At 46.0% G+C, this 26649-nt stretch overlaps 1 protein-coding gene across 2 annotated transcripts in view; it reads right to left on the reverse strand.

Moving 5' to 3' along the window:
* The window catches only part of LOC109287348 (L-threonine ammonia-lyase-like), a 74065-nt gene that overhangs the window by 10340 nt on the left and 37076 nt on the right, over positions 1-26649 (reverse strand). For both annotated transcript variants that reach the window (XM_019502333.1, XM_019502334.1), the window contains 6 exons: positions 25578-25743; positions 21543-21639; positions 20292-20367; positions 19060-19185; positions 17621-17788; positions 16164-16221 (listed from right to left, as the gene is read on the reverse strand). In XM_019502333.1, the coding sequence (XP_019357878.1) occupies positions 16164-16221; positions 17621-17788; positions 19060-19185; positions 20292-20367; positions 21543-21639; positions 25578-25743 (691 nt within the window). The remainder of the gene's footprint in view (positions 1-16163; positions 16222-17620; positions 17789-19059; positions 19186-20291; positions 20368-21542; positions 21640-25577; positions 25744-26649) is intronic.

The following is a 26649-nucleotide window of genomic DNA, read 5'->3' on the forward strand; positions in this document are numbered from 1 at the left end:
TCAAGAGAGGTCTTGCTCCCTGTGGCAGGACTGGACCTAGGGGTGCTGTGAACTCCCCTAGTGCCCCCTGGCTACTATGCCAAATCGGTTTCAATGCACACTCTGTATCTTGCCCACCATGTCTTTGATGATAATATTATTAAAAGGGAGGCTGCCTTTTTCCCCTACTTTGGCACGGTGCCCTGCGATGTCCCAGTCTGTGCCCTGCCTTCGGTGACACGGTGCACTCTGACCTCTGGGCTACGTGTGGGCCCTACAATCACCCATGTCCTCACGGGGCCTTTGGCTCGTCTCTCCCCGTTGCCCATGCCTGCACTGGCGCCTCTTCCCTGTGCTCTCGTAGCCCACACAGGGGCCTCTTCCTTGTCTGAGCTCTTGCAGCTTGCACTGGGGCCTCTTCCCTGTCTGAGCTCTCACAGCCCGCACTGGATCCTGTCTCCGTGCTCCCGCCCGCACTGGGGCCTCGCCTCGCCTCGCGGCTCCCGCCCGCACTGGGGCCTCGCCTCGCCTCGCGGCTCCCGCCCGCACTGGGGCCTCGCCTCGCCTCGCGGCTCCCGATCGAGGCTCAGGTGGCCGTAGCTGTGCCTGGCCCCCAGACCCTCTTCTCAGGTCTTGCGCCCCACTGGGGCTTCTCCCCGAGGCTCGGGTGGCCGTAGCCATGCCTGGCCCCCAGACCCTCTTCTCAGGTCTTACGCCCCACTGGGGCTCCTCACCGAGGCTCAGGTGGCCGTAGCTGTGCCTGGCCCCCAGACCCACCTTCTCGGGTCTTGTGCCCCACTGGGGCTTCTCGCCTGCGCCTGCACTGCAGCTTCTCCTCACGATACTGCCCACACTGGGGCCAGGGTCAATACACCCCAAAACGTGGCACCCTCTCCGGCGCTGGGTCTCCACGCTACCATGGAGCCCCTATGAGGCTTCCTCCAACCCCTACAGCCTCACCCCGTCCTCCAGTTTTATACAACAACAAAACAGAAAACTCCCACTCCTGGGCTACAACATAAATTCCAAGCCAACTGGCTATCCATCATTCTTATCTCTACCAGTGTTTTCCTTCACCCAGTATCATCATGCAGAAACTACTCAGGCCATCAGGCTTCTCTGCTCTGCTTACTCGAACAGAGCTCCACCTTCCTCAACTGCCAGAGGGTAACTGACCCTGTCTCAGCCTGGCTTGTTTATATAGGCCAGGCCCTGCCCCCTTCCAGTCAGCTGACCGAACTGGTTGTCTCGGCAACCCACACCTGTGCTGCCCTGGTGACTGGCAGCTGAGCCTTCCCCTTCTCACCACCAGGGGTCTCTCACAGGTTGCTTCCATTTTAGGCGCAGGGCGCTTAAGTGCCCTGCAACACTCCCCCTCTATGCGGCGCTGGTCAGGCTGCAGCTGGAGTAGTGTGTCCAGTTCTGGGCATCGCACTTCAAGAGGGATGTGGAGAACCTGGAGAGGGTCCAGAGAGGCCACTCGTATGGTTGACGGCCTCTGTGGCCAGCCCTGTGAGGAGAGGCTGAGGGACCTGAATCTCTTCAGTCTCCACAAGAGGAGACTGAGGGGGGATCTTGTGGCTGCCTACAACCTTATCAGGGGCCAGCAGCAGGGACTCGGGGAAAGTCTGTTCACCAGGACCCCCCTTGGAGTCACCAGGAACAATGGCCACAAGCTGAGGGAGGATAGGTTTAGGTTAGATATTAGGAAGAACTACTTCACTGTAAGGGTGGCCAGAGCCTGGAATAGGCTTCCCAGAGAGGTGGTGCTCTCACCTTCCCTGGAGATCTTCAAGAGGAGACTGGATAGGCACCTGGCTGGGGTCTTATGACCCCTGCCACCCCCAGTGCTCCTTCCTGCCCACGGCAGGGGGTTGGACTAGATGATCTGTCTAGGTCCCTTCCGACTCATTAATTCTATGATTCTAAACTTGCTTTTTATGAATGTTCAACCAGCTAAACAAAATATTCTTTTACTACAGGCAGTCCTCGAACTTATGAAACAATTGGTTCCTGAAAACCATGTCTTAAGTTGAAATGTTGTAACTCGGAACCAATTTTCCTATAGGAAACAGTGTTATAAATGGGGGATTGGTTCCTGAACCAAGGCCTGATACCCTGTTTTGACCAAAAATAACCCAGAATTGTGTACTCAGTCAATTATAGATGAGTAATATAGCTACATTAATGCATTTATATTGTAAATAGCAACCATATTGATTTGGAAGGACTTCTTTGAGGTGACTTTGCTGGACTTTTTGAAGGCTCTTGGTTGGATTTTTTGAAGAGTTCTTGGCTGGAGTCTTCTCAGGAGTCTTGGCTGCAAGTTTTTCTGGAGTCTTGTCTGCTTTCTTAAAGGACGTGTCCAAGGAAGTTTGGACAGATGTTCTCCAGGGAGGTGGAAGAAATGTGATCTGGCATTATAGCTAAGTACAGACAGTCAAAAAGCCAGAGGAAGAATTGATTCAATCTAGGCTGCTTCCTCCAAGTTGCATAAACTACACAGATAACCAACTAAACTGACATTTAGTTTTTAATTCAGAAAGGAAGGGGGAGCCCTGCACTGATCTAGGCCAATAGGCTGGGTGTGCTAGAGCACACCTCCCAGCTTGCTAGCTCTTGCAAGTGTGTATGTGTGTGTGTGTGTTGTGGGGGGGCGGGTGCTACAGTATGTCTCCCAGCCTGCTGGCCAAGTTAGGCCATCCCTGATTGACTCCCCAGCATATGCCCCCAACCCCTGCTGTCCCCCAACAGGAGGTTGAGGAATCCCCTGTCCAGGTGCTGGTTCACCTTGGAGGAGCCTCCCTCTCTAGGGGTTTTCCTCCAGCCTGGGTTTCCCAGCCCAGGCAGCCCTGAGGAGCCAAGGGAAATTCTCCCCCTCCCACTTCCCCACAGCTGCTTGCCTCAGCCACTGTGAGTCTGAGGCAAGCAGCTGTGGGGGAGTGGGAGAATTCCCCTCTGCTCCATGAGCCTTCCTCGAGCTGGGAGACCCTGGCCTGGGGTGGGAGGAAGCCACCCAAGGTAGAGGTTCCCTGGTGTCCCTAGGTCAAGGGACTTCTTCCGCCTCCCTCCTGTGGCAGCACCTGAGGCAAGCAGCTCTGCAGGGGAGGGGGAATGAGGAATTTCCCCTGCTTCCAGGCTGTCCCCAATGGGGGAGGGCTGTGGAGAGGTAAAAAGCCCTCACCACAGGGGCTTTCCCTTCCCCACACGCTGTGTAGGCCTGGGCTAGGTGCATCTGGGAGTCTGTTCCTCTGCCCCCCATCCCCATGGTTGACAGATGCAGGCAGGAAACAGGTTAGGGAGCAGAGGAGCAGGGCAGTCCCTGCTCTATTGCAGCAGACAGCAAAGCACAGGGCTGCAAAGCATCCTGGGATGCTGGGGATCTGTGAGTTAAATAGAACCAGGAAGGGATCTGGGACAGAAGTTCCATAAACCAGTTTGACCTAAATCAGCTAAATCACCTCAGTTCTCAGGATTCGGCCAAGCTGGCTGCTGTGGTCCCAGCCTGCAGCTGGGAGCCACGTGGTGCCAGAGCAGCTAGCTTGGGGTAGAAGGATGGTGGCAGCCTCAGGCAGGGAAGCACTGAAAGCAGCAGCAGGTGGGGGGCAGCAGGAGCAAGCAGCTGTGCGGAGCACAGCAACAGTTGGGTGGCAGCGTGGGGCCCATGCCAGTGCACCAGGACCAGAGCCAGTGAGGCCCAGGGTGGGGCGGGAGTAGCATAGAGCCCAGGCTGGCAGGGGCTCGAGCTGAGTCAATTCCCCCTCTCCCTGCTGGTGCAGCCTGTCCTGGCTCCATAGATCCTTGCCAGCCCCTGCACCCGCACTCTTGCCTCCCCACTCTAGTCCCTGTCGGTGCTGGCCCTGGGACACCAGTGCGGGCCCCTTGCTTCTGCCCAGCTATTGCTGCACTCCCACGCATCCACTGGCTCCCACTTGCCCCCCACCTGCTGCAGCCATTTACCCACCACTGCCACTGCTCCCCTCCACCTGCCCCCCGCTCCCGCCAGTCGCTCTGGTACCACGTGGATCCTGGCTGCAGCACTGGACCGCAGGATGCAGCAGGACCTGGCCTGGTCCCTGTGATTCTCTGCTGGCTCTGTGCATTGCTGGCCAGGCTGGCTCAGCTCCTGCTGTGTCCTGCAATCTCAGCCATGCAGCTGGGACATGGTGCTGGAGCAGCAAGCTGGCAGGGGAGGGGAACGGGATGGGACAGGGAAGTGGCAGAAAGGCAGTGGTGGCAGACTGGGGAGGGAAGAGTGGTGGTGAGCAGCAGGATGGGGCTGCGCTGATGCCCCAGGGGCAGGACTTGCAGGAGTGTGGAGCCTGAGCCAAAAGAACACTGGTAGGGTCTCTGCCTGCCACAAGAAGGGGGGCGGGCTGTAGGCAAATCCTCGTCCTCCACACATGACACAACCCTCCCCAGCCACCCTCCCCCCACATACTCACAGCCCCCCACAAACCTCATACCCATTAACCCACATACTCCCCACATGCCCCCCACACCTATCCCCCACACACACACCCACACCCTCCACCACACACCACATACCCACACACCACAAACCTATACCTACCCCCACACCCTCCCATAGTATACAAAAGTAAGACTTCATTTTAAGCTATTATACAATCACCTCTATGTACATTACACAAACACATATAAACAAGGACAAAAATATTTTTTAAAATCAAATTAATGAACATTGTGGTAGATGTTTGATTTTTAGAATATCATTTGGTATTTTTCTGGTTCCAAGCTGGCAAACCCTTGCTGAAAGGAGTACTTATTGGGGGCAAGGGGAGGGACTTCTGGTGGCAAAGGTCAGGGGGTTTATTGTACCGGGACCCATTTGTAAACATCAGTGGCCAATCCCAACCCAGTGCACCTCACTTCTGACCTACTGCCCCCTGTGCCCAGGTCCCAGCCCCACAGTGTGGAGCAGCTAGGGGGTAGGTTGGCAGGGGGTTGTGTATGGGGCATGGGCCCCAAGAAGCCCCTTGCAGGCTGGAACTCTGCCAGCCTGCAGTGGAAAAGCCAGGTTCCAATGTTTTTCTCCTTTAAAGGAGAATCCATTTTTAAAGTTTGTTTACAACCCTTTCATATATTCTTGTGACCACTTTTGGGTCATGACCCATGGGTTGAGAAATGCTGCCCTAGAGCATGCCACAGCAGAGCATACCATGCCTGCCACACTTCAAAATGGATGTAGTAGAGCTTGTGCACTTAGTGGTGTACATCCCATACTCTCTCTTAGGAGTGATTACTGTAATATGTCCAGCACAGGGTGTATTTTGTGCTGAGCAGGCATGCCATGCTTTGCTGAGGTACTCCCAAGTGCAGTCTTGCACTGATGTAGACATGATCAAGTCACAATACCATTCTACCCCTACCTGGAAAGCAGCATGTGTTTATAAACTCAGAACATGGAAAAGAAAAATATGGAGTAGATTGGGAATTCTCGTTATAAAAGTTCTCATGTAGTTTTTTAAAACAAAAATACACACCTGGCTCAGAGGGATTTATTAAAATTGCCCTGAACAGGACCAAATGATTCCTGGCTTGAACTGAGTAAACTCTATGCAATAAAATCAAGTTCTACACCACCAATGTGAGGCAGGAAACAGCCCCTCACAGAAGCACATGTAATGTTATTGTAAAGGAAAAGCAATGTTTGACTTATGAATTTAGATTTTGCTGAACAGCCAGAACATGGGAGAGTGGGAGAGGTGGTACATGATAGCTTATCAACCTTTCCCCATCACTACCTTTTTGAATTAAAAGTTTGATTGAATTTAAGGGCTAGGGACACACATTATGCATAAGCCAGTTCAAGTGATCAGAAACCAGTTTAAATCTGTAACAGAACATAAGTTCAATGCACATAAACCAGTTTCAAAATGGCTGAAACTGGTTTAAGATAAACCTGGTTGAATGTAGTATCAGACTTAACTGATTTGGGTCAAACTGATTTACTCAATGTCTGTCCCAGACCTCTTTCTGTTTTAAGTTAAACAAGAATCTCCCAGCATACCAGATGCTTTGCAGCCCTGGGCTGAGCTGTCTGCTCCAGAGAACAGGGCTGGCCCCACCCCTCTGCTCCCTAGCCAGGGCTCCAGCAGAGACTGCAGGCACAGCAGGGTCTGCCTTGCTTCCCCCTGCCTCTCCCCCACAACTACTCAAGCAGGGTTCCCCTCCCTCCCTCCCTCCCCTCTGCCACAGCACGGACCTGAGCCCCATGAACCGTAGGCATATGGTATGCTAGCTAATGCCGAGAGGTGTCTGTGTGTGTCTCCAATTTCACTGGGACAGGCAGACAGAACAGAGTCCATTTAGGACTTTTTGGAGCTAACCAACAGGTCAGCTGGTAATGTCCCTCTGTTTCTTCCTTGGAAAAAGCTGTTTAAGAAGAGCTTCAGCTAATGAGGGAGGTTTTTGTTTTGTTGATGGGCTGAAAAACATTATGTTATCAGCCCCCTGCTGGCTCTAGCACCTGTCAGGTTTGCAGACAGTATGTAGAAGCAGGGAGAGAAAGATTGAAAAGCTCAGTATCATCAACAGATGCATGCACTGCACACCCCCTCTTTGGCTCAGAGTCCTAGTTGGAGTCTGATGTCTGGCAACGTCTGTGCCCCTCAGCTTCTAGCCTGAGCCACTGCAGGCATGTGCCTGCATTTCTTCAGTCCAGAGGGAATGTCTTTACAGTTGCAAACTGGTTCAGCCTAGACAGGTTAAGCTAACCTGCAAAGATTTGAATGCCTGTTCCTAGCCAAGGTGAGCACATATCATGTATAACTTTAAACAGAATTTAGGATGAGTGCCACAGAAATGGCTTCTTTGCCAAACCGTCAGCACACCTCAATGTAGACCTCAAAGCTCCTTGCCTTCCTAGTCATGGTTCTCTTCTGATGTTGCCAGTCATATCAGTTTATACTGTGGTTTTTGTGGTGTAGAAAAGAATTCACTAGCAAACATATTGGACTAAATGTATTTTCTCTTCACTGTGCCAATTGGGATTTTTGAACACTGACATACTGACAAGCTGTTGATGGGTAACAAAGCCTTGGAGAGCCTTTTTCCTTCTGTGTTAGGTCATCTGATTTTATTTATACTCTGACCTCACTCTAGTCAATGCTGTATGAGACATATGAGGTTTATATGAATGAAATATGCAATATAAAACATGCAACCTAGACTAAAAGGAATATTATGGGTAATTCCCATAATATTAATTGAGGTTTCCCACTCAATTAAATTACACAATGTATTCTTAACTACATCTCTACTGTATCACAGATGTCTAATTATAATATTATTCCTCAGCAAGCATGATTAGGGACAGCCTGTCAATGACAGCTGCATTTTTATAAGTGCATAAATATATTCTTTGTTTTGGAGCAAGAAGAGGGCACAATGGGAACATTTCTAAAAGATGACAGGGCTACCATAAAATCATAGAAAATTAGGGTTGTAAGGGACCTCAGGAGGTCATCTAGTTTAACCCCTTGCTCAAAGAACCGTCCCAGCCAAGGCTTTGGTAGCTGGGTCTTAAGAAACTCCAAGGATAGAAAGTCACTATCACTAGCAACCAACATTGATTATTAGAAAAATCATAACAAGCCAAGTTCATTTCCTTTTTTGGACAGGGTAACTGGGTTGGTAGGTAAGAGAAATGTGGTCAATATAATATAGTTGGACTTTAGTTAAGTGTTTTGACATATGCCGTATTCAATTCTAGTAAGTAAAACTGGAGAAAAATGGACTAGATAGAAATACTATTAGATGGATGTACAACTGGTTGAATAACTTGAAGCAAAGAATAAAAAATCTATTTGTAGATCAACATCAGAAGAGCAGGTCTGTCTGAAATGTTCAGTCACAATTTTGTTTTGGGTCCAGTTCTCGAACTTTTTTTTAATGACTGAAATAGAGATACAGGGCATACCGGCCAAATCTTCAGGTGACAAACACTTGGAAGGATAGGATTACAATTCAAAGGAATCTTGATAACTTGTGCTATAGATAACATGAAATTCAACATACAGAAGAAAAATCAAATGGGCATGTACAGAATGACTGACTTGGCAGTAGTTCAGGTGAGAACAGTTACAGTAGGCCACAAACCCAACAGAAGTCAGCAATGTGATGATGTTACCAAAAAAATCACATATTAGATGCATTAATAGAAGCACTGAATACAAGAGATGGTAGTACAGACCTATGCTGGAATTCTGTGTCCTTTCCCTTTCACATTTTAAAGATGTAGAGAAACAATACAGAACCCAGAGGCAAACAACAACTATAACAAAGGGGTTGGAATGCAATCCGTCTGAGAAAGGGTTGACAGAAATAGATACATTTAGTTTGGAGAAAAGGAGATTAAGGGTAGCAGTTTTCATGTATTTGATAAGCTCCTGTAAATAAGATGGAGAATTTTTCTCTCCCTATAGAGGGCAGGACACAAAGCAATTGACTCAAACTGCAGCAAAGCAGACTTAGATCAAATCTCAAGATAATCTTCTCAACTCTAAGACCAATATGACAATGGAACAAGCTACCCATGGAAGTTATGGAATCTCCTTATTTGGAGGTTCTCAAGAAGAGGCTGGAGAAGTATTTATCTGGGAGGGTTTACAAAGAGTGAATCTTGCATTTGTGCAAAGGGTTGGACTAGGTGATCCATGACGTTGTCCCTTCCAACCCTTTAAATCTATGATTCTGTGCCTCTGGTTAGGTTTGCTCTTATCCCTATCTAACAGCAAAAACAACACTCAAGTGGTCAAGAAATGGCACAAATATGAAAGATATTATACAGTCTGTTCTGTTATAATGAGGTCCTTGTGCTGTTCTCATACCAGAGTATCTAAGTGCCCTACAGTAATGAATTAAATGTTGTAACTGACATCTGCTATATGTGGTTTGTTCTTTACTTGATCCTCTCCTCCAGAGGAAAATGTGTGAGCACAGTGCAGGGTTTTCATTTGGAAGGATTTTATTTCATACATTCCCACTGCTTAACATCTGTTAGAGATGTCCTTTAGTTGATATGGATATGTTTTCCACAGTCTTGGACAATCCTCCAGACAAGTTCTATCTCCTATATGGCTGAATCTAAAAGACAATTCCATTATGCTATAGGAGTGGGACTATTGATCATGGTCTTCATCTCAGAGCCTTAGCTGGGTTATTTTAGATGTGCTCAGTCCTAGCTATTGAATACCATGAAGATAAGGAATATATGATGTAAATATATACTTTTTCTCAAAGACTTACCCACAGGGGCATTATCTGCATCCTTTTTCATATGCCCCAGACCTGCCTGCTAGCTGTTAATCCCCATTATAACAAATGACTCCATCTGAACACCACAAATACTTTAAAACCAAGAGAAAGTATTATTTCTGAGGTACCCAAAAATGTGGGTTGTAGCCTACTGCTTTCAGTCATGCCAGGGAAGAATCTGCTTCTCATTTGCTAGGGGCCTTGTGGGGAGGAAGGGAAGAAAGCTACTAAAGCAAAAAACTAGCCGCATGCTGGATATCAGGGAGCATATTTGAGGAAGCGGAAAAAACTCAGGCCTGGATTGTAATCACTTTATCCAGACTGAATATCTTATGCAACATGTATTCCCATTGACATTCAAGGTGAGCTTCTGGTGGAGGTGAATTCAGCGCAAGTGAGGAGACCACAATCTGGTCATCAGTGAACAAGACTGATTTAGGAAGAGAACAGCCGTAGAATACTATGGTTGACTGTTAAGGAAGTGGAGCTTCTTCATCTAAATGGGGGAGATCTTCCAAAGCATAGGATAATCATGGAGGTTCCATGTGCCCTGTGATCCAAGGCTCATGGAATGAACTTTTCCCTGGATCTGACCCTGACTTTATTTTGCTGTTGTTTATCATCTTATCTCAATGTCCAAGTAAACAGGAAGGGCCTGTCAGATTTTTGTCATTATTGTTATAGAATATCAAAATATCTGGAATCCGTTAAGACATTTCCAATAGGGCTGTGCCAAATGGTTATGTTTCATTTTGGTTTTGGATTCGGTGTTTCAGAGGGAAAGTGATTCATTTCGGTATTTCAGATCACTGTCCTGTTTCGATTGGGCCGAATCTGTTTCAGAGTTTCAACACTGTTTCGGCCATAGGCTATAATGGGGAATCACTAAAATGCCTATAACTTTGTCATTTCTTGCCTGATTCAGATGAAAATTGCAGGGATGGTAGCCCCTTCTGAGGGCAGGAAGTCTGGCAAGTTTCAAGGAGACAGGAGCTGGGATTTCTGTGAAAATGTACCTCAAAGTTTTCAAAGAAAAACTAGTATCACCTGCCAGCAGTGGCAGCATGTTGTAATCCTGTGTGCAGATCTGGGGGCATGCTCCCCCCAGGAAGAGTCTGGCACAGCCCTACATCCCTCTTGGGGGCACAGGCCCCTGGATCGGTGTGTAAGATGACAGCAGGCTGCCACTGCCAGCTGGGGCCAGCACTGGGTTCTTTCCAGTGCTCAGCACAAGCTGTGCCAGGCAGACTCAGGTGCTGGTGCTGGCCCCAGCCAGCAGCCACAGCATGCTGTTATCCACATACTCTGCAACCAGTGAGTGTGGAACTTTAAAAACAAAAGACATGTATTCACTGGCTGTGGCAGCGGCAACTGGGGCCTCTGAGGGCTCATGGCAGAGCCCCTCCATGCAGCGCAGGGCAGCAGGGATTCTCCCCTCTCCCCTTGGCATCTGCACGGCAGCTGCCCCATGATGTAGGTGCAGCATGGCTTGGCAGGGCACCGCGCACTGTCCCGGAGCTGGGACAGATCCACCTGTCAGCCGGAGCTCCAGGTTCAATTCCCCAGCTCTCTGATCATTCCTCCAGCTCTTCCCAGGGGCCACAGCCCCTGGATCTGCATGTGGGGTTTCAGCAGGCTGCTGCTGCTGGCTGGGGAAACAGCCCAGAGCTGCTGCCATCACCACCTGGCAGTGGTAGCCTGCTGTCATCCTGCATCATCTGGGGGCCCACACCCCACAGGAAGAGCTGGGGGAAGCAATCAGAGAGCTGGGGGAAAGATTGGGGAGCTGGGGAATGAAACCGGGAACTGGGGGAATGTTCAGGCATCTTGATTTCCCAGCTCCCAGTTCCATTCCCTAGCTCCCAGTTTGATTACCCAGCCCCCGCTTCGATTCACCAGCCCCCAGTTTGATTCCCCCACTCTGTGATCATTCCCTCAGCTCTTCCTGGGGGGCGCAGGCCCCCGGATCTGTGTGTCTGGTTTTAGCAGGCTGCCGCTGTAGGCTGAAGCCAGCAGCAGCACCACAGTCTTCCTGGAACTCAGCGCAGGCGGTGCCAAGTGGCTGCCACTGACCCCAGCCTGCAGTGGCAGCCTGCTGAAACCCTGCTCACAGATCAGGGGCCCGTGCTCCCTGGGAAGAACTGGGGGAAACAATCAGAGAGCTGGGGAATCGAACCAGGAGCTAGATGTCAATAACAGAGCAGTCCTCCCCTCCCTCTTCTTAGTTTTTGTTTCCCTGCAAGCCCAGCTCCGAAACTCTGAAATTCTCTGAAACATTTCTGAAATGCTTCAGAGCCTTCTGTTTCAATTCATATTCAGCACTTTGAACGCCAAAACAGCCTGAAACACCTCCGAAACAAAACGGCTGCCGAAATTTCGCGCAGCCCTAATTTCTAACTGCATCAGAATAAAACAGGTCATGTGCTCTTGACGAAGTTTCCATTGCTGCCAGACTAAAATGAACTGCAGTCTCCCCCATGATATAAATCTGCACTTGCCCCAAATAAAAGAATCCAGATTAGAAGCTTGAAGCAAGAAGTATCCAAAAGATGTTTTCAGTTTCCCAAAGAAGATGCACTAACACTGACAATCCTGTCTCACAAATCACTTCAGTAAGCAACTGCTAAGAACTAATTGTAGCCAACACATCAGCCAGCAAAAAACAATTCGATTTTTTTCCCCATTCTTAGATTCTGTTTATTTTCTCCAAGAAAATGTTCCGCCAATGATTTTGTGGGGGATGCAACTGGATGTAACGTCTTCTTTTAGAATCCTTACCACCCCAGGATCAGACTAACAGCAAATAACTTCCCACAGAGATATCTCAGTATGCATCAGATGAATAAACACATCAAAGCACGCAACCACTGTAAAGAAATCACTTTATCTTCGTGATGAATAGTGAGTAGATGCCAAGTTTCCCTCACTTGGAAATGAAAGAGTAAGTCATAGGAAAGATCAAACATTGAGGTGAAATTCTTGACTCAATTTGTTTAACTTTCTGAATTAGCTACTCTATTACTGTAGTTTAGTCAGAGACTTCATCTATATTTACAATAGTGTTAAGTAATGTGAACAGGGTTATTACTTTATCTCATGGTTAATATCCTACTAGTTGTGATATATTACACACATACAGCACTGTGAAAGTGTAAGCCCCTGATGTCTGGTCATTTATGTTCAAACCATTAAGGTTTTGGCATTTAGCATTGTGTAGCTTTCCTGCCTATGCTTCTCTCTAGCAAAGCAGAATATTGAGAAATACCAAGCCTGAGGATAAATCCTAATGTCAAGATCCAGGCACCTTCAAATCTTTGACAGATATTTATCTGGATTTCAACTTTGCGGCTCAGGCTTATCTCTAATAATCTCACAGGAAAAGTAGTCTTTTCCATTCCTGTTAAAAATAATTATGCAAATTCAATAGCAAGGTAATTCATTTAGTGAAACATTCTGACCCCTTGAATGTTCTTTATTTCCATTGGATAGCTATCAAAATTCTCTTGCAGTACAAGTTACTCTGAGACTACCAGAACAGACAGCCAATGAAAGTAGATCATGGAGGCAGACATTAGCACATGGCATACATTTTTTTATGAGATATGATTTTAAGATTCAGATAAATGAGACTCATGACAAAGATTGCAATAGAAATGGAAAATTCTTGTAATGCTCTCTGCCAAGAGACTAGGAAAGTTAATTAGTTCAATTTACTTGGCAGCATAAATACAAACGTTAAGAATTTTATAAAAATCTAATAAAGAAACTTCTAGAAGAGATCTAAGGGCCACAGCTTTCAGTTAAAAAATAGTTCTCTTCTGAACAAGGTAAAATGAGGAGGGACTTTAACTATGCCCTTATTCAACGGTGATTTCAGGATGGTGCAAAAGGGCATGTGCCCCATGCATGCATCTGGCAGCTGAGACCAGAGCTCTCAATGGCCTCAGCTGCCAGTTCTCAGGATGGACTGGCTGGATCCCTCTGTGAATCTGCCTTTGCCCCTATGTTATCCAGATGTAGGGTAACTGTAACAGGGCACTTGGGATACCCGCCACTTCAAGGAATCAGACAGGCCTATGGAACCTTTGGCAGGTGCGGCCAGGCCTAATCAGTGAGTCAGCAGACTTGGGGGCTGACACCTGAGGCTGGTTAGGAGAGCCACATGCCAGGAGCGGAGGAGAGCTGGGCTGGGTCAGTTTGAATTAGGACAGCAAATGGAGTCATCTGAGAAGAGGGCTTGAGAATAAGGGGTCCAAGCACACAGTAGGGCCAAGAGTAGAGAGAGCCATGAGATGGAGTCAGGGTCAAAGGGCCCAATAGCCACCAGCCCTGGAGGGAGGCAAAACCTTGTAGGGAGGCCCATGGGGGAAGGCAGGAAGACCAAGTAGGTCTGATTGGTTCTGGGTAAGTCTGAAAACTGCACCCTGCAGGAGTTGGTTAGTGTAGTGTGGCTGCCTGTGGTGGGGCAGCCTCCAGGAAATGGCACACATGGGCCACTTCAGGGGAAAGCCTCAGCCCCCACTGCCTTTTGGGTTATCCTGTGGAGGAGGAAGGCTAAGGGAACACACCCTGATAGAAAAGCATGGGGCAAAGAAGATCATGTGGATCACGGGGATCCACTGGATGGGGTAGAGCTGGGAAAGCCAGAACAAAACTGAGCCAGGTCTGAGCAGAGTTGGGAAGGCTGGAGCAGAACTGAGCCAGGTCTAAGTGGAGCTGAGAGGCCTGAGCTAAGGAGTATGGCCCAGTTAGGGGCATGAGTCATAAGGTGGCCCAGTTGCAGGCACAAACCGGATGAGACAAGAATATGGCCCAGTTAGGGGCATGAGTCAGAGTGTGGCCCAGTTCAGATCATGAACCAGACATGATGAGTAGGATACCATCTGCAAGGCATTGGACATGGTGTCAGGGAGGCACAGAGCTGTGTGATTGGCTTTGGAAGCTGGGGCCACAAGTTGAAGCTCATCTTAGTAAGATCAGGGTAGCCTTCCACAGCATACAGATATCAGTTAACAATGAGGCATGGCGGGCTAGTGTGGGACGGACTGGCCTAGACAGAGTAGAAGAATTTTTTGGGGGTCCCTTTGCATCACCCTGTCACAGTAACATTTTCAAAAGCGCCTAAGTAATTTAGGAGACTAAGTTCTCTATTTTGAGATTAGGAATTTAAGTTACTTGGACATCTTTTAAGTGACATCCATTTTCACCTTTGTTGGTAGATCCATGTGTTTGGCCTGCGTCCTTTGCAAATTTAAAGCCCCGATCCAAAATGGTAATGGCAAAAAGAAATACTTATCAGCTGAGTGTTTCAAAACAAATTGGGTTCAACACAGTTATCCAGAACAGATTTAGTGATCTAAGAAATAGTAATCTAAGAATCCTTCCCATTGGCTGGCCTGCTAAAGAGCCTAAATAGGACCTCTTCATACCACTTGGACCTGCAGGCTCACAAGCTAAGGACTAAACTTGGGCAGTAACTGGATTGGGGATTACGAGTAAAGTCAGTGGAACTGAATCAGTGTAAAACTGGTGTCACAGAGGAGACCCAGATGTGGGGAATTTTAGATGAATGTGTTGGTTGGTGACATTCCTCCCTTTGAGTCACTGTCGCAGTGCACTCAGGTGCCCTGTGCCTGAGAGCGGAGACTGCTCTGGGGAGACCCCTAGTGGCAGAAAGGGGGAGGCTCAGCTGCCAGTCACCAGGGCTGCACAGGTGCTGGTTGCCGGGGCAACTGGTAAAACCAGCTGACAGGAAGGAGCAGGGCTTATCCCTTCTTAAGCCCAGGTAGGAGGCCAGGAGAGCAGTCCCTTTCCAGCAGCTGTGGGAGTAGGGACTCAGCTTGGACAGACAGAGGGAAGGACTCTGGCAGTGAGAGCATCCCCCAGTTGCTGCTGGGGTTGGGAAGCCCTCCTTCCCCCTCCCCCCGCTCCCTCACTCTCTAGTAGGGAGTAGATTTTGTTTGACCGGACGGTCTAATTTTTATGTTGTAGTCCAGGGGCTTTATGTTTTATGTTTACAGTTTTGACCAGAGGACCGGGTGAGGCTGTTAGGGGTTGGAGGAGGCCTCATAGGGACTCCCAAGTAGCGTGGGGGTTCCTGGAGCCTGAGAGGGCGCAGCATTTGCGGGGTGCAGTGGCCCTAGCCCCAGAGCGAGGGGTGGGCAATGAGGAGCCCCAGAGCGAGAGGGGGGCAACAAGGAGCCCCAGAGTGAGAGGGAGCAGCGAGGAGCCCCAGGAGAGGGGGCAGTGAGGAGCCCCAGAGTGAGAGGGGGGCAGCGAGGAGCCCCAGAGCGAGAGAGGGGACAGTGAGGAGCCCCGGGAGTAAAGAGGAGGGCCAGAACATAACAGGGCCCAGGTCAAACCATGTCAACTCCATCTGTGAGGCTTGGGCTGCGGTGCAGGGGAGGAAAAGGAGCCACAGGTAGCACCCCCTGTCACTAGGGTGTGGAAAAATGGGCAGCCTCCCACTGATTACAACCATCCTCTAATCAAGTAAGATCAAGGCGTGGCAGATGAGTAAGCAGGGGGTTGGCCCATTACAGGAGGGCAGAGCCACCCTAGAAAGGCTCCGATAGTGATACTCCTGTCACAGTCACATTGAACTAACTACTCTCCAAAGGGATAAGGTTGATGTTCTTATATGTTCAGAAGAACTTTGCCTAAGTATGAACTGTTGCTCACCAGTTCAGATAATTACAATTAATCTACAAAGATACAAAGGGAATTTTCAATTGGATACCATTGTTTGTTCATGACTTCCAGAATAAATAACTCTAGGATCCATCCATCCACACATCATAACTCTATGATACTAAGAACTGGGATATTTTACTGCTGGCTTTTCAATGACAGGAGAGCAATGCATGTATTAACGCATTAAATAATGTTTGTGTTTCTCCCCTTACCTCATTAGTGAAGAGATCAGATGTCACAAACATATGTTCTTGCTTAATATCCAACACTCTAGAACAAACAAATTAGAGATCACTGCAAGCCCTTGTCATTGTCAAATTATTTTCTTTGAGCATTTGGATGATAAACACATCCATACATGTCCCTCTAATATGCAGCTAGGTTGAAATAAATGTGAATTCAAAGCACAGGTTGTTCACATCTCTAAATATTTTGAGCTCCTTTCCAGTTTGTCTTCCTGACACCTACTGGACCACAATCATTCCATTATAATTTCACTGAAATCAGTACATAAGTTGTATTTTTATTGTATCAATCTTAGGGAGAATTAAGTTGTGCCAAAATGCAACAACTATAACTCATTCAACAAGCTGAAGATTTTCCATTGCCAGCTGCCTGCTAGTGTATTACACTGTTTCTGGATGGGAGCAACCAAAGACAGGATAAAAAACTAAAATTAGAAGCATTAAATATCCTGTGGAAATTTAATCCTTTAGAAATTGTTCCAGGTGTATCCTCCACTGCCTCTCTCCCTTCCTCTCCTAAATATTTTCCCATAAAGTCATCTGGCTGTGTGTTTTCTTAGCACCTATCCATAGCTCTGAGTTCCTTTGTAGAGGAAAAGCCTACATTTAATTGTTAAACGTGTACACAGGCCAGCCATCGCCTGTAAGGAGAGAAGTTGGTACTGAACTCTGTACCTTTCCGTACTTCTAATACACTTTAATAGAAACTCAAGTAACTAGAGGAAAGGCAAACAGGGCATCTGCAGCATTTCAAATAACATTTTTCTCCTCAGAGTTTCCTAGCTAGTCAAACCAGAATGTTTTATAGACATCTATCAGTTTGAACATTTTTGACAGAAAGTTTTCAGAAGTCCAGGGGGAACTGTTCAGCTGGAGAGATTCAAGTAAGAAACCCGGGCTTTTTTCAGTTGGAAAAACAGACCTTTCAAAAAGATTCAGCTTTTCACAAACTCCTGTAAGAGGTTTAGGGTTCATTCTGATGTGCAATGAAAACAAATGTTGAAACTTTGGAAGTTCCATGAAATGGAATTGCTGGGCTTTAGTCAGCTGTAGAAACTATTACAAGCCTTCAGCTTGTCTCAGAAAATAATTCGTGCTTTCTCCAACACACACAGAGGCTTTGCCATTTTTAGAAGCAATGAAATTCTGCAGTTCACTATATCAGATGAGCCATCCAGAGTAGGATACTTGTAGCACCTATTTTACAGGCTACATACCACCACTCACTTTGTAATCGGGAAACATTTTCTGAGACTGACTACAATAGCAGAAGATAGATTATTTGAGTTATGTTAGTTACTAAATAAATCCATTTACTTTCAGCTAATACTTAAAGTGCACTAGTCATTGGTTGCATTCAAGAAACCATTATGTTATCTTCTGAGCAGTGGCCAGCCAGCAGCATCCACATGATTCTGAATTACCTCACGTCTTCCCGAGCCAATATCTCCAGTAACTTTGTAATATCCCCTGGGCAGTCAGAGAGCAGGAGGGAAAATTTGCACATTCTGTTGTCAAGGGTCAGGGCACGATCTATGCACTGTCGCATCAAAGACAACTCCAGGTTGCCACTGCATACAGCAATCGCCACTCTGAAAGGGAAGAGCAAACAGGGTCTTTCCTGCTTGTCTGTATAAAGTAAAAGCAGAATATTGCAGTTGCATCAGTAACTGCAGAATATATTACATATCTAGTAGAGGTTCTTTTGGGACTTTCAAGCTCCCTGTCACATATCTAGGAGATCTGAAAATGCTGATAGTGTCCCTGCTCCAGAACAGAACATCTAAATCTCAGGAGAGTCATAGCTTGAGACAAGGCAAGCTCCCACCATGCCGTGAGAGCAGCTGTGGGAAGGTCTTAGAAATCAGGATCAAATTGTTCCCTTGTGTTTCTGAGAGACTGAACTAAGTGTTTTGAATTTTCTGAAATATAAATCTTCCTGACTCTTTCTCCTATAGAAAACCTTGACAATATCAGTATTCATTCCATACCTTGCTCAAAATGTTGGAATTTGCCAAAAAGTAGAAATTTAAAAATTTAACAAGCCAAAGGTACTGAGACAGGTACTCGGGGAACTAAGTAACAGTAATAAACATGATGTAATTGTAAGTAGTGCATTATGTGTTTGAAGCGGAGCATAAACACTAATGAAGTTTCACTTTGCAGACAGGACATGTGACTTGTGTCAAGTCTTGTACCAAGTCAATGGCTTAGCTGGAGAAACACAATGCAGACCTCTAGAATCCCAAACCCTGTTTTCTCTTATTCATAGCACACCACTGCATCTGACTTGCCTTTTCTACAAGCTACTTTTCACCCTAAATACCCAAGGTATGCTTGGCAACATATATTTTCCTGCTCAGCCTATAAAAATCACTCACAAATTTTGTGCAGCCAGGATCCTACAACACTCCCTCCTCCTCCTCCCTCCTTCCCAATCTTGTATTCTGGGCTACGTCTTGGGTTTGGGCTCAGTCCTATGAAGTAGTGATTACAGGGACCTTGATCAAAAAGGCATTTTTGCAATTTATGCACATGCTTAACTTCAAGCCCATAAGTAATTTTGCTGACTATGGGCCAGAGGGCTTGGTATTGAATACTTGGTGTAAACTGCTAGATCTATTAAGCATAATGGAAGGTCTTCAGTGGAGGCTGGCCTCATCTCTCTTTCAGCCAGCTGCCCCCTTCGTCTAGAAGCACTTCTCCTTACCAGTGTGGGCAATCTCAGGGATCAGGATGAGGGAAAACAACAAACCCTTCTCTGTCTGAGAAGTACAGAGCTCTCTTTCTCTCTCTCTCTCCCTCTTGGGTGACTTCCCTGATAAGGTCTATGTTTGTAATTGCTGCTTTGTAGGCACTGTACCTTTTACTCTTTAATTCTGGCAGCTTCCCCGCAACTAAAGCCGCAAGTCCAATAGCTCCTTCTGCATCAATTGTGGCTCGCTCATATTCTAGCAGCCTCAATATGGCAATGAGAATGTCCTCCTCCCTAAGGCAAAAAGAACGGTGTTAGAACTAGCAAACTGAGGAGTGAATACACAATAAATCCCCCAAAGAGGGTTAGGAATAAGGTACAAGATATTTATAATATTAAGGGATCCTGTTTGTCCTGTGGTTGGTTTATTCATCAACCTCAGCATAGCATTATAGGAAACTAGGTTGATGAGCATGAACCCAGGTCTTGAACACATGCTGACAAAGATGTCATGGAACTGTTTGCAAGAAATGTTCACGTCAGTATTCTGGCTGGATAATTCAACTGGATAAGTACTTTCTGTCAACCAGCATTGACCCCATTATTTCGATGGGACATCAGATTAGAGGTGTTCCACTGAGTGTTCAGAATTGCTATATCATATTACTGTATGCTGTCAAAGGGTTGTTTTACAGGAGGAAGGTCATTGAACCTCTCACAGCGGCTTTAAGAGAAGTAGAAATTAACCCTTAACTGGCATAACATGGTATAATTTACCCCATCTCAGGATCTGTCCCACAATTCATCCTTGGTTTGATCAGAAATGAAAACAACAATTATTACACAGCAGATGTGACAAACTTCAGTTATAAATTCCTGGCAGCCTACTCTTCGTAACAGCAGCCCTGTATTCCCCACACCATTCCTATCATTTCAGCTCTCACCTTTTCTCCTTTGTTTATATGTCTCTTAATGCCCCTTTGCTTTTCCTATTATGCATGCAGATACTGTTTAGGCCACTGAAAGAACAGTTACAGGATACATTTATTATAAATAGACATTATAATAAACCTAGCTTAATGAACACCAAAGGAGATGGGAAGATAAATGCTACTTAAAGTAACACACAGATATTGCCGTAGTTACTGTTATCTTCCCAAGGGCCTCATCTGACATTTACTGAAATCAGCAGAAACTGCTTTTGCTGTTAGAGTATCTGTTCAGGTTCTAGTCTGAGTTTTCAGTGCCACATAGGCAAAATTCTTAAAAGTTAATGGAACTAGGGACTTATCAGGCTATCAGGAAGACACCTCTGTAGCCCATCTGAAACACACAACATTACATTTAAAATGTGCCCATTCAAAGTAACATTGCTGGGTATATTTTCTTTCTCTACTTACCTCACAGTAACAACTTTGTCTACAAGTTTTCCTGTCAACTGGAAAGAGTTGGTGCCAAAGCAAGGCCCACTCACATCTGCAGATTTAAGTGACATGTGAAAAAATGAAGCTGGCTGCTTTAGGTATGTCCAAAGTTGTCTAGAGGCCCAGTGTCATTTTGTTTTATGTTGGCTATCAATTGAAATAGAATAAAAACAGTAGCTTGCCATTATGCTGTCTTAAAAATAAATGCTTTCCACACTTGTTAACCTGTTAACACAAAAGAGCAAATATCTGCCCTCAGAGAGTTTATAATGTAAAACTCTATTTATGCATTTAGACCCAGGCACCTGCCCCCCTACAGTCATACAGCTTCATCAGCTTCAGTGATGTGACATCCATCTGGTTCTCAATGTGTAAAGAGGCATAAAGAGAAGTTAAAAATAACATGTTTTGTTACACCGCGGATTACATGGTAGCAACACATAAGAAGGGGAAGCTTTACTAAGAAAGGTAAAAAGTTTGGTTTTTGACACTTCTAGTTTGAGAAAATGGTGAGGCTCTCAAGATAGATACCTAAGAGAGGGTACAGGGTACACAGAAGAACTGAGGTGAGTAAGAAGGAAGGGAAGACTTGTGCAGGCTTACACAGCCGTATTTTCAAAGGTGTTTGTCATCTGTAACAGTAAACAAAGTCAAAGTAGCAGGTTCTCTGAAAATGAGGTATTCAGCTATTTTGTTTGTTTTCCAGATTTCTCTGCACATGAAAAAAATGGTATCTAATTTTCAAGTACTGCTATAGAAGGCATCTCTGATCATTGTTTTATAAAACTAAATACTTAAGCACCAGGTTTTTCTACCCTTACACATCCCAGTGTTTGACCTGGTATACTGTCCCGCTGACTTTAGTAGGATAAGGTAATACTAGTTGCCAGTACAAGTGACAAAATTTGGTTCCAAAGAAGAATATTTATATTCCTAAGTCATCATCTGAGCATGAAAAGAACTAGAAATAATTATTAAAGCAGTGTTGGAGTATAGTCATAGGTATGATGATCCACAAAATGTATGAAGGGATAATTTGTCATATTTTTTATTTGTTCAACTATATGGCTGGGAGAGAAATTTGAGATGCTTTGGCCACAAAGTACCCTCCCTCAACCCATGTTTATTACTGCATTCAATTAGACCTGACTTAAATTAACTGAAAAAGGAACACCAAGGTGGCAGAAATCCATAACAATTTGATTTTTTAGAAATTCTCTCTCTTACCTCCATAAAACTGATGATTGCTGCAGGCCTGGTCTTTGACAGGTTGGCCTGTCTTTAATGACTGTTGTAGTATAGGGAAACTCTCAGATTCAACACCCTTGGAAAAGGAAAAGAAATGATCATAACTATACTGCTCACATTAGTACAGGAGCCACCAACACCAAGGAAACAAAATGGAAATTCAAGAAAGGCCTAGGCAAAATGTATCAGGAGAGTTTGATATAATTCTGAAACACACTGCTAATTTAATTTTAATATGCTTTTATTCTAAACACATGCTCTCAGGTCCTGGGACTAGGCTCCCACTTAGTTTACTTCTGAAAAAAGGAGGGGAAGGGCTATGTATATATAAAAAGTGAACAGAAATATTTTCACCAAATGAAAAAAAAGCCCAAACCATTGCACAATATCAGGATTTAAATGAAGAAGCACTATAACTATACAAGAGAAGGAAAAACAGTTAATTTTAGTGCTTCAAGCTAAGTAGTAAGACTGTAAAAAGTAACAAAAAGCAAAATTATATTTTAAAAATTCATTCAGTTTTAATCTAAGGTATTAGAGATTATTTTAACCAACAGGTATAACCTCATTTTCTGCAGGATTTACATCAAAATGAAGAAAATATACTGTGACCATCAGCAGACTGTAGTTCCTGCTGGTATGCAGAGACAGCAAGGGCACCTTCACACATGCTGTATGGGGGGGGGAGGCTCTTTAATTTGAGCGGCTCTCAGAGCTGCTATAATTAAAGTGCCGGTGTGTCTCCTGTATCAACATCCCCACACTTGAAAAGCGTGGTGGGGGCACTTGAACTTAAGCTCATTCAACAAGCTTTAGTTCAAGCACCCCTGCCACCATTTTTAAGTGCAGGAACGCTGATACACAAGACACAGGAGGCTGCAGGAGTGAGGCAATTGCCACACTCCAGCAGACTCGATTAATTAAGTTGGCTCCAACATGCTGGAATTCCAGCACATTGAAGCAGCCTTGGCTGTCATGTATAGGCACCCCAAAAGGTTTATATACCATGTACATTCTCAAAATATACCTTAAGGGCACATATACATATTTGGGGAGGTTGGATCACATTAAAATGGCCACCCAATCTAACTTAGTTTGTCCAGGTGTGGACCATACGCTTAGATCCCTAGTTAGGTCCATTTAAGTGCAAACTATACTGAAGTTCCAGGAAGGTTAGATTAGCTTCCCAGCCCTGCCCCCATGAACCAGCCAGGTCCTGAGCCTACCAAACCCCTCCATCCTGCAGGCTGCTCCTGGTGCCAGTTTTATCAGTGTTGACCAATGCTGGGAGCCAAGTAAGTAGGTCCCAATGAAGAGAGGGGTGGAAGGATGACAGGGTAGGTATGCTGGGGAGTGGGTCAGGGAGCTAAAAATAGCCTCTGGCCCCAAGGGATGGGGGAAAGAGACCCCCATCACCCCAACTCTCCACCCCCCATGCACCCTCATGTGGATGCCACCTGCCCTCTTGATCCCCCAATGGACTCCACTTGGCTCCTCAATCCCCCCATGGATGCTGTCTGCCCCCTCCAATCCCTCCATGAATACCACCTGCCCCCCGGGCCACCGCACAGGCCCCACTAGCCCCTCCAATCCCTCCCACATATGCTGCCCATTCCCTTGATCCCTCCTGCAGATCCTGCTTGCCCCTCATCTCCCAATGGACCCCACGATCCACTTCCTGCGAGCCCCCCCATCCTGACTTACCTTAGATCAGGTAGCCATTTTTTACTCAGTCTAACCTCCCCAAATGTTTGTACCCAACCTAAGTGATCCATAGGTCTTGTACTTATCCTCTGCACAGGGAAGGTTAATAACAAAACTTTGTAAATACCACATAATTTCAAAGCACTAGCACTCTCGAGATGTTGGGTATAGCTATGCTGACTTAACACAGCCCCAAGGCACACTGTACTGAGCTGCCATGCCTCAATGCCATCCACACTATCTCCCAAAATGGAAGACACCATTCCTTGTGCATGGTGTTGGATATGTGCCAATAAGCCCTCGCAAGGGACAGAGCTTATTTTGGCTACAGACAGATGTTGCATTTGTCCCAGAATAAAACCATTTTATTCTTGGGCAAAGTGTGATCATTCAGACGTCCACGTCTGTTGTTCCAGAACAAACCTGGAAAAGTTTTATGGAATAAAAAAGTGTTAAGAGTTTGTCCTGGGGCACTGCAAGTACATCTGAATGGTTGTCCTGGGATTGTATTACTGAATCAATGTCAGAAAAGCAGCAATGCATTTCACTGCTTGCCAAACCCTGATTGGAAGGCAATGAGCAGTCACACCAATCCCCAGGCATTTCTGTTCTGGAACAAACACAGGCACAACTTGTCCCTGGGCAAGTTCAATATCTGTTCTTACCCTCAGAGCACAGCCAATGCTGCATTAAAGCAGTTGCTCAGCTGTTGATTTGGAAGATAAAGCAGATGTACCATGCCTTGCTACAGTGCTCCGTGGTGCCATTCTGAGGTGGTATAGACCTGAACTTTCTGTTTCTTCATTCCTTTATTTATTATGGTTTCTATTATACTCAGTACACATCTGTATTTTCCTTGGGCCAGGTTCTGAGTTCTTATTTCTAGGGTTTTGGTTAGAGCCCAGTAATTGTGTTTATGATAGCATGCATCATAAGCACTTTGGAGCTGACTAAAATCACTTGACTTTCTCTCTCTCTCTGTCTTGCCTGTAAGTAATCCTTAGCCATCCAGACATGCTGCCTGCTATATGTGTTCACAGTTTCAGAACAGGTTTCCTTATTGTGGAATAGAAAGCTTTATTTTGTCTACAGTTTTGGTTGACTGTTGTTTAATTAAAAAAATACAGTCTTCAATGTTGATCTGAGCAGGTAGCTTCTTCCATAAATAAGGATTAAGTCCAAAAAGTTCCAATAAGCAGAATTCCACAACATCCTGAAACCACTGAGACTTGCACAATTCTGATTTTAATTACTTTAGTTGACTTCAAAAAAGCTAACAAACAGTGCTCAATGTTGAGAGTCTAGTTAAAAAAGACACAAAATTGGAGAGATAGGGGCAGATCCAGAAGGGGTGCAATGGGTAGATACATCCCCCTTTCCAATCATGCCATATGAGCAGCAGCTGGGGCCATTTTTTCAGTCCCCAAAGCAGGTAAGAACTCTCTCCCTTCCTTCCACAAGGCACATACCCTCCCCTTGATTCCTCCCCTTCTCCACCCACCACTATACCTGTTCTCATTGTCCTTGACTGACCTGGGGGCAGGAGGGGCTCCAGAGCCCCTCCTGCCCCGCTCCAGTTGGGTTGTGCAGACAGCAGGGTTCAGACAGGTTCCTTTTCCTGGTTTCCTATAAGCCTAGGATCAGGCACAGGGATGGGGAACTCATCACCACTGCCACTGTCTCCAGTCAAGGCTGGCTCCATTTACAACCTAGCTGGAGTGGAGCAAGAGTTGCTCTGGAGCTTCCCTCACCTGCAGGTCAGCAGAGGACAGCAGCAGTAGCAGCAAGATGGGAGCATGGGAAATAGGTGGGGAGGAGAGGGAACATGCTGCTAAGCACAGAGGGGTAGGGAGGGGGTGCCAAGAATGGGGGTAGGGGAAGATTCTTGCATGATTTGGGGACTTAAAAAAATTTCCCTAGGTGCTGGATAGTCACCAGCATGGTCTGCCTGCCTCCAGTGAGGAGAGGCTGGGAGCTGGGGTGCAGCCACCCCTGCATTGTATAGGCTGCTCCCACACCTTCCTTAACAAAATCCTTGCTGCACCCATGTATGGTTTTTGGTTTTATTTGAGAGTTTGGTTTTATTTGCCTTAGATGCAAATATGTTACTAAAAAAACAACAGGCAGCAAAGTAGGCTGTCCAAACTCTGAAACAGAATTCTCCTGTGTGATTAACATGGGGACAAATAACCTACGTACAGCATATACATATTCATTGCCAGTATCATAGCAGAGCACAGTGCCATGGTGAAGTCTCAGAAACAGGAAGATAGTGTCATCAAGGACCAACATCTAGAAGGTGATACTTACAATCACAGAAATGTGTGGGTTCAGATGTTTGAGTGCAGCAGCTGATCCTGCCAGCAAACCACAATGTCCTCCAGCAGGGAAAATCACTGCATCCAACTTTGGCACCTGCTCATAAATCTCCAGACCCAGGGTACCCAGCCCTGCCAGGTAAATAGCACTATCCTCCCTGCAGAGCAGAAAATGAAGTCATAGTGGAGTTGGGAATTACTCCCAGAACAATGGTTAAATCCATTACTTGCAAGATACAATTTATCAGAAAAATCCATATATGGAAACAAACCACAAGCAGAGTTAGGCTGGAGGCATGCAGTAATTTACTACTATTGGTCAGATCATTGTATATTTTGCATCAGAATATATTGCAATGATGAACTTTAGCAATCCAGACACTTTCTATAGCAGTGCTAAGTGGAAAAGCAAAACAAACTGATGGTACTGCAAGACAGTCCTGTGAGGAGAGATGGGCTCAGATCTTCAGCAAAAATTTCAAAACCACTTTACAGCGCGCAATTAATCTGAAAGCAGCAGATACAATGGTTTCTATACTGGAGACTAAGGACAAAAGTGACAAATGCTTTACCAGAAGAATACATTTTGTCTGCTGCCCAAGTAGGTCTTCAGGCTACTTATCAAGTTACTTTAATAAATATGGCCAAGTTGATTCTGTATTGGAACTGCCATCAAATACATAAGTTCTTGGCAATGTACAGTATCTTAGATTTTATAGATTTCATAGACATTAGGGCTGGAAGGGACCTCGGAAGATCATCGAGTCCAGCCCCCTGCCCAAAGGGCAGGAAGTCAGCTGGGGTCATAGGATCCCAGCAAGATAAGCATCCAATTTGCTCTTGAAGGTGTTCAGAGTAGGTGCTTGAACCACCTCCGATGGCAGGCTATTCCAGACCTTGGGGGCTCAGACAGTAAAGAAATTCTTCCTTATGTCCAGCCTGAAATGGTCTTGTAGTAGTTTATGACCGTTCGACCTCATCATCCCTTGGGGCGCTCTGATGAACAAACGTTCCCCCAGATCCTGGTGGCCACCCCTGATAAACTTATAGGTGGCCATCAGATC

The sequence above is a fragment of the Gavialis gangeticus genome, unplaced genomic scaffold, assembly GCF_001723915.1.
Source record: "Gavialis gangeticus isolate Ggan-Ray unplaced genomic scaffold, GavGan_comp1, whole genome shotgun sequence".
Lineage (NCBI taxonomy): Eukaryota > Metazoa > Chordata > Crocodylia > Gavialidae > Gavialis > Gavialis gangeticus.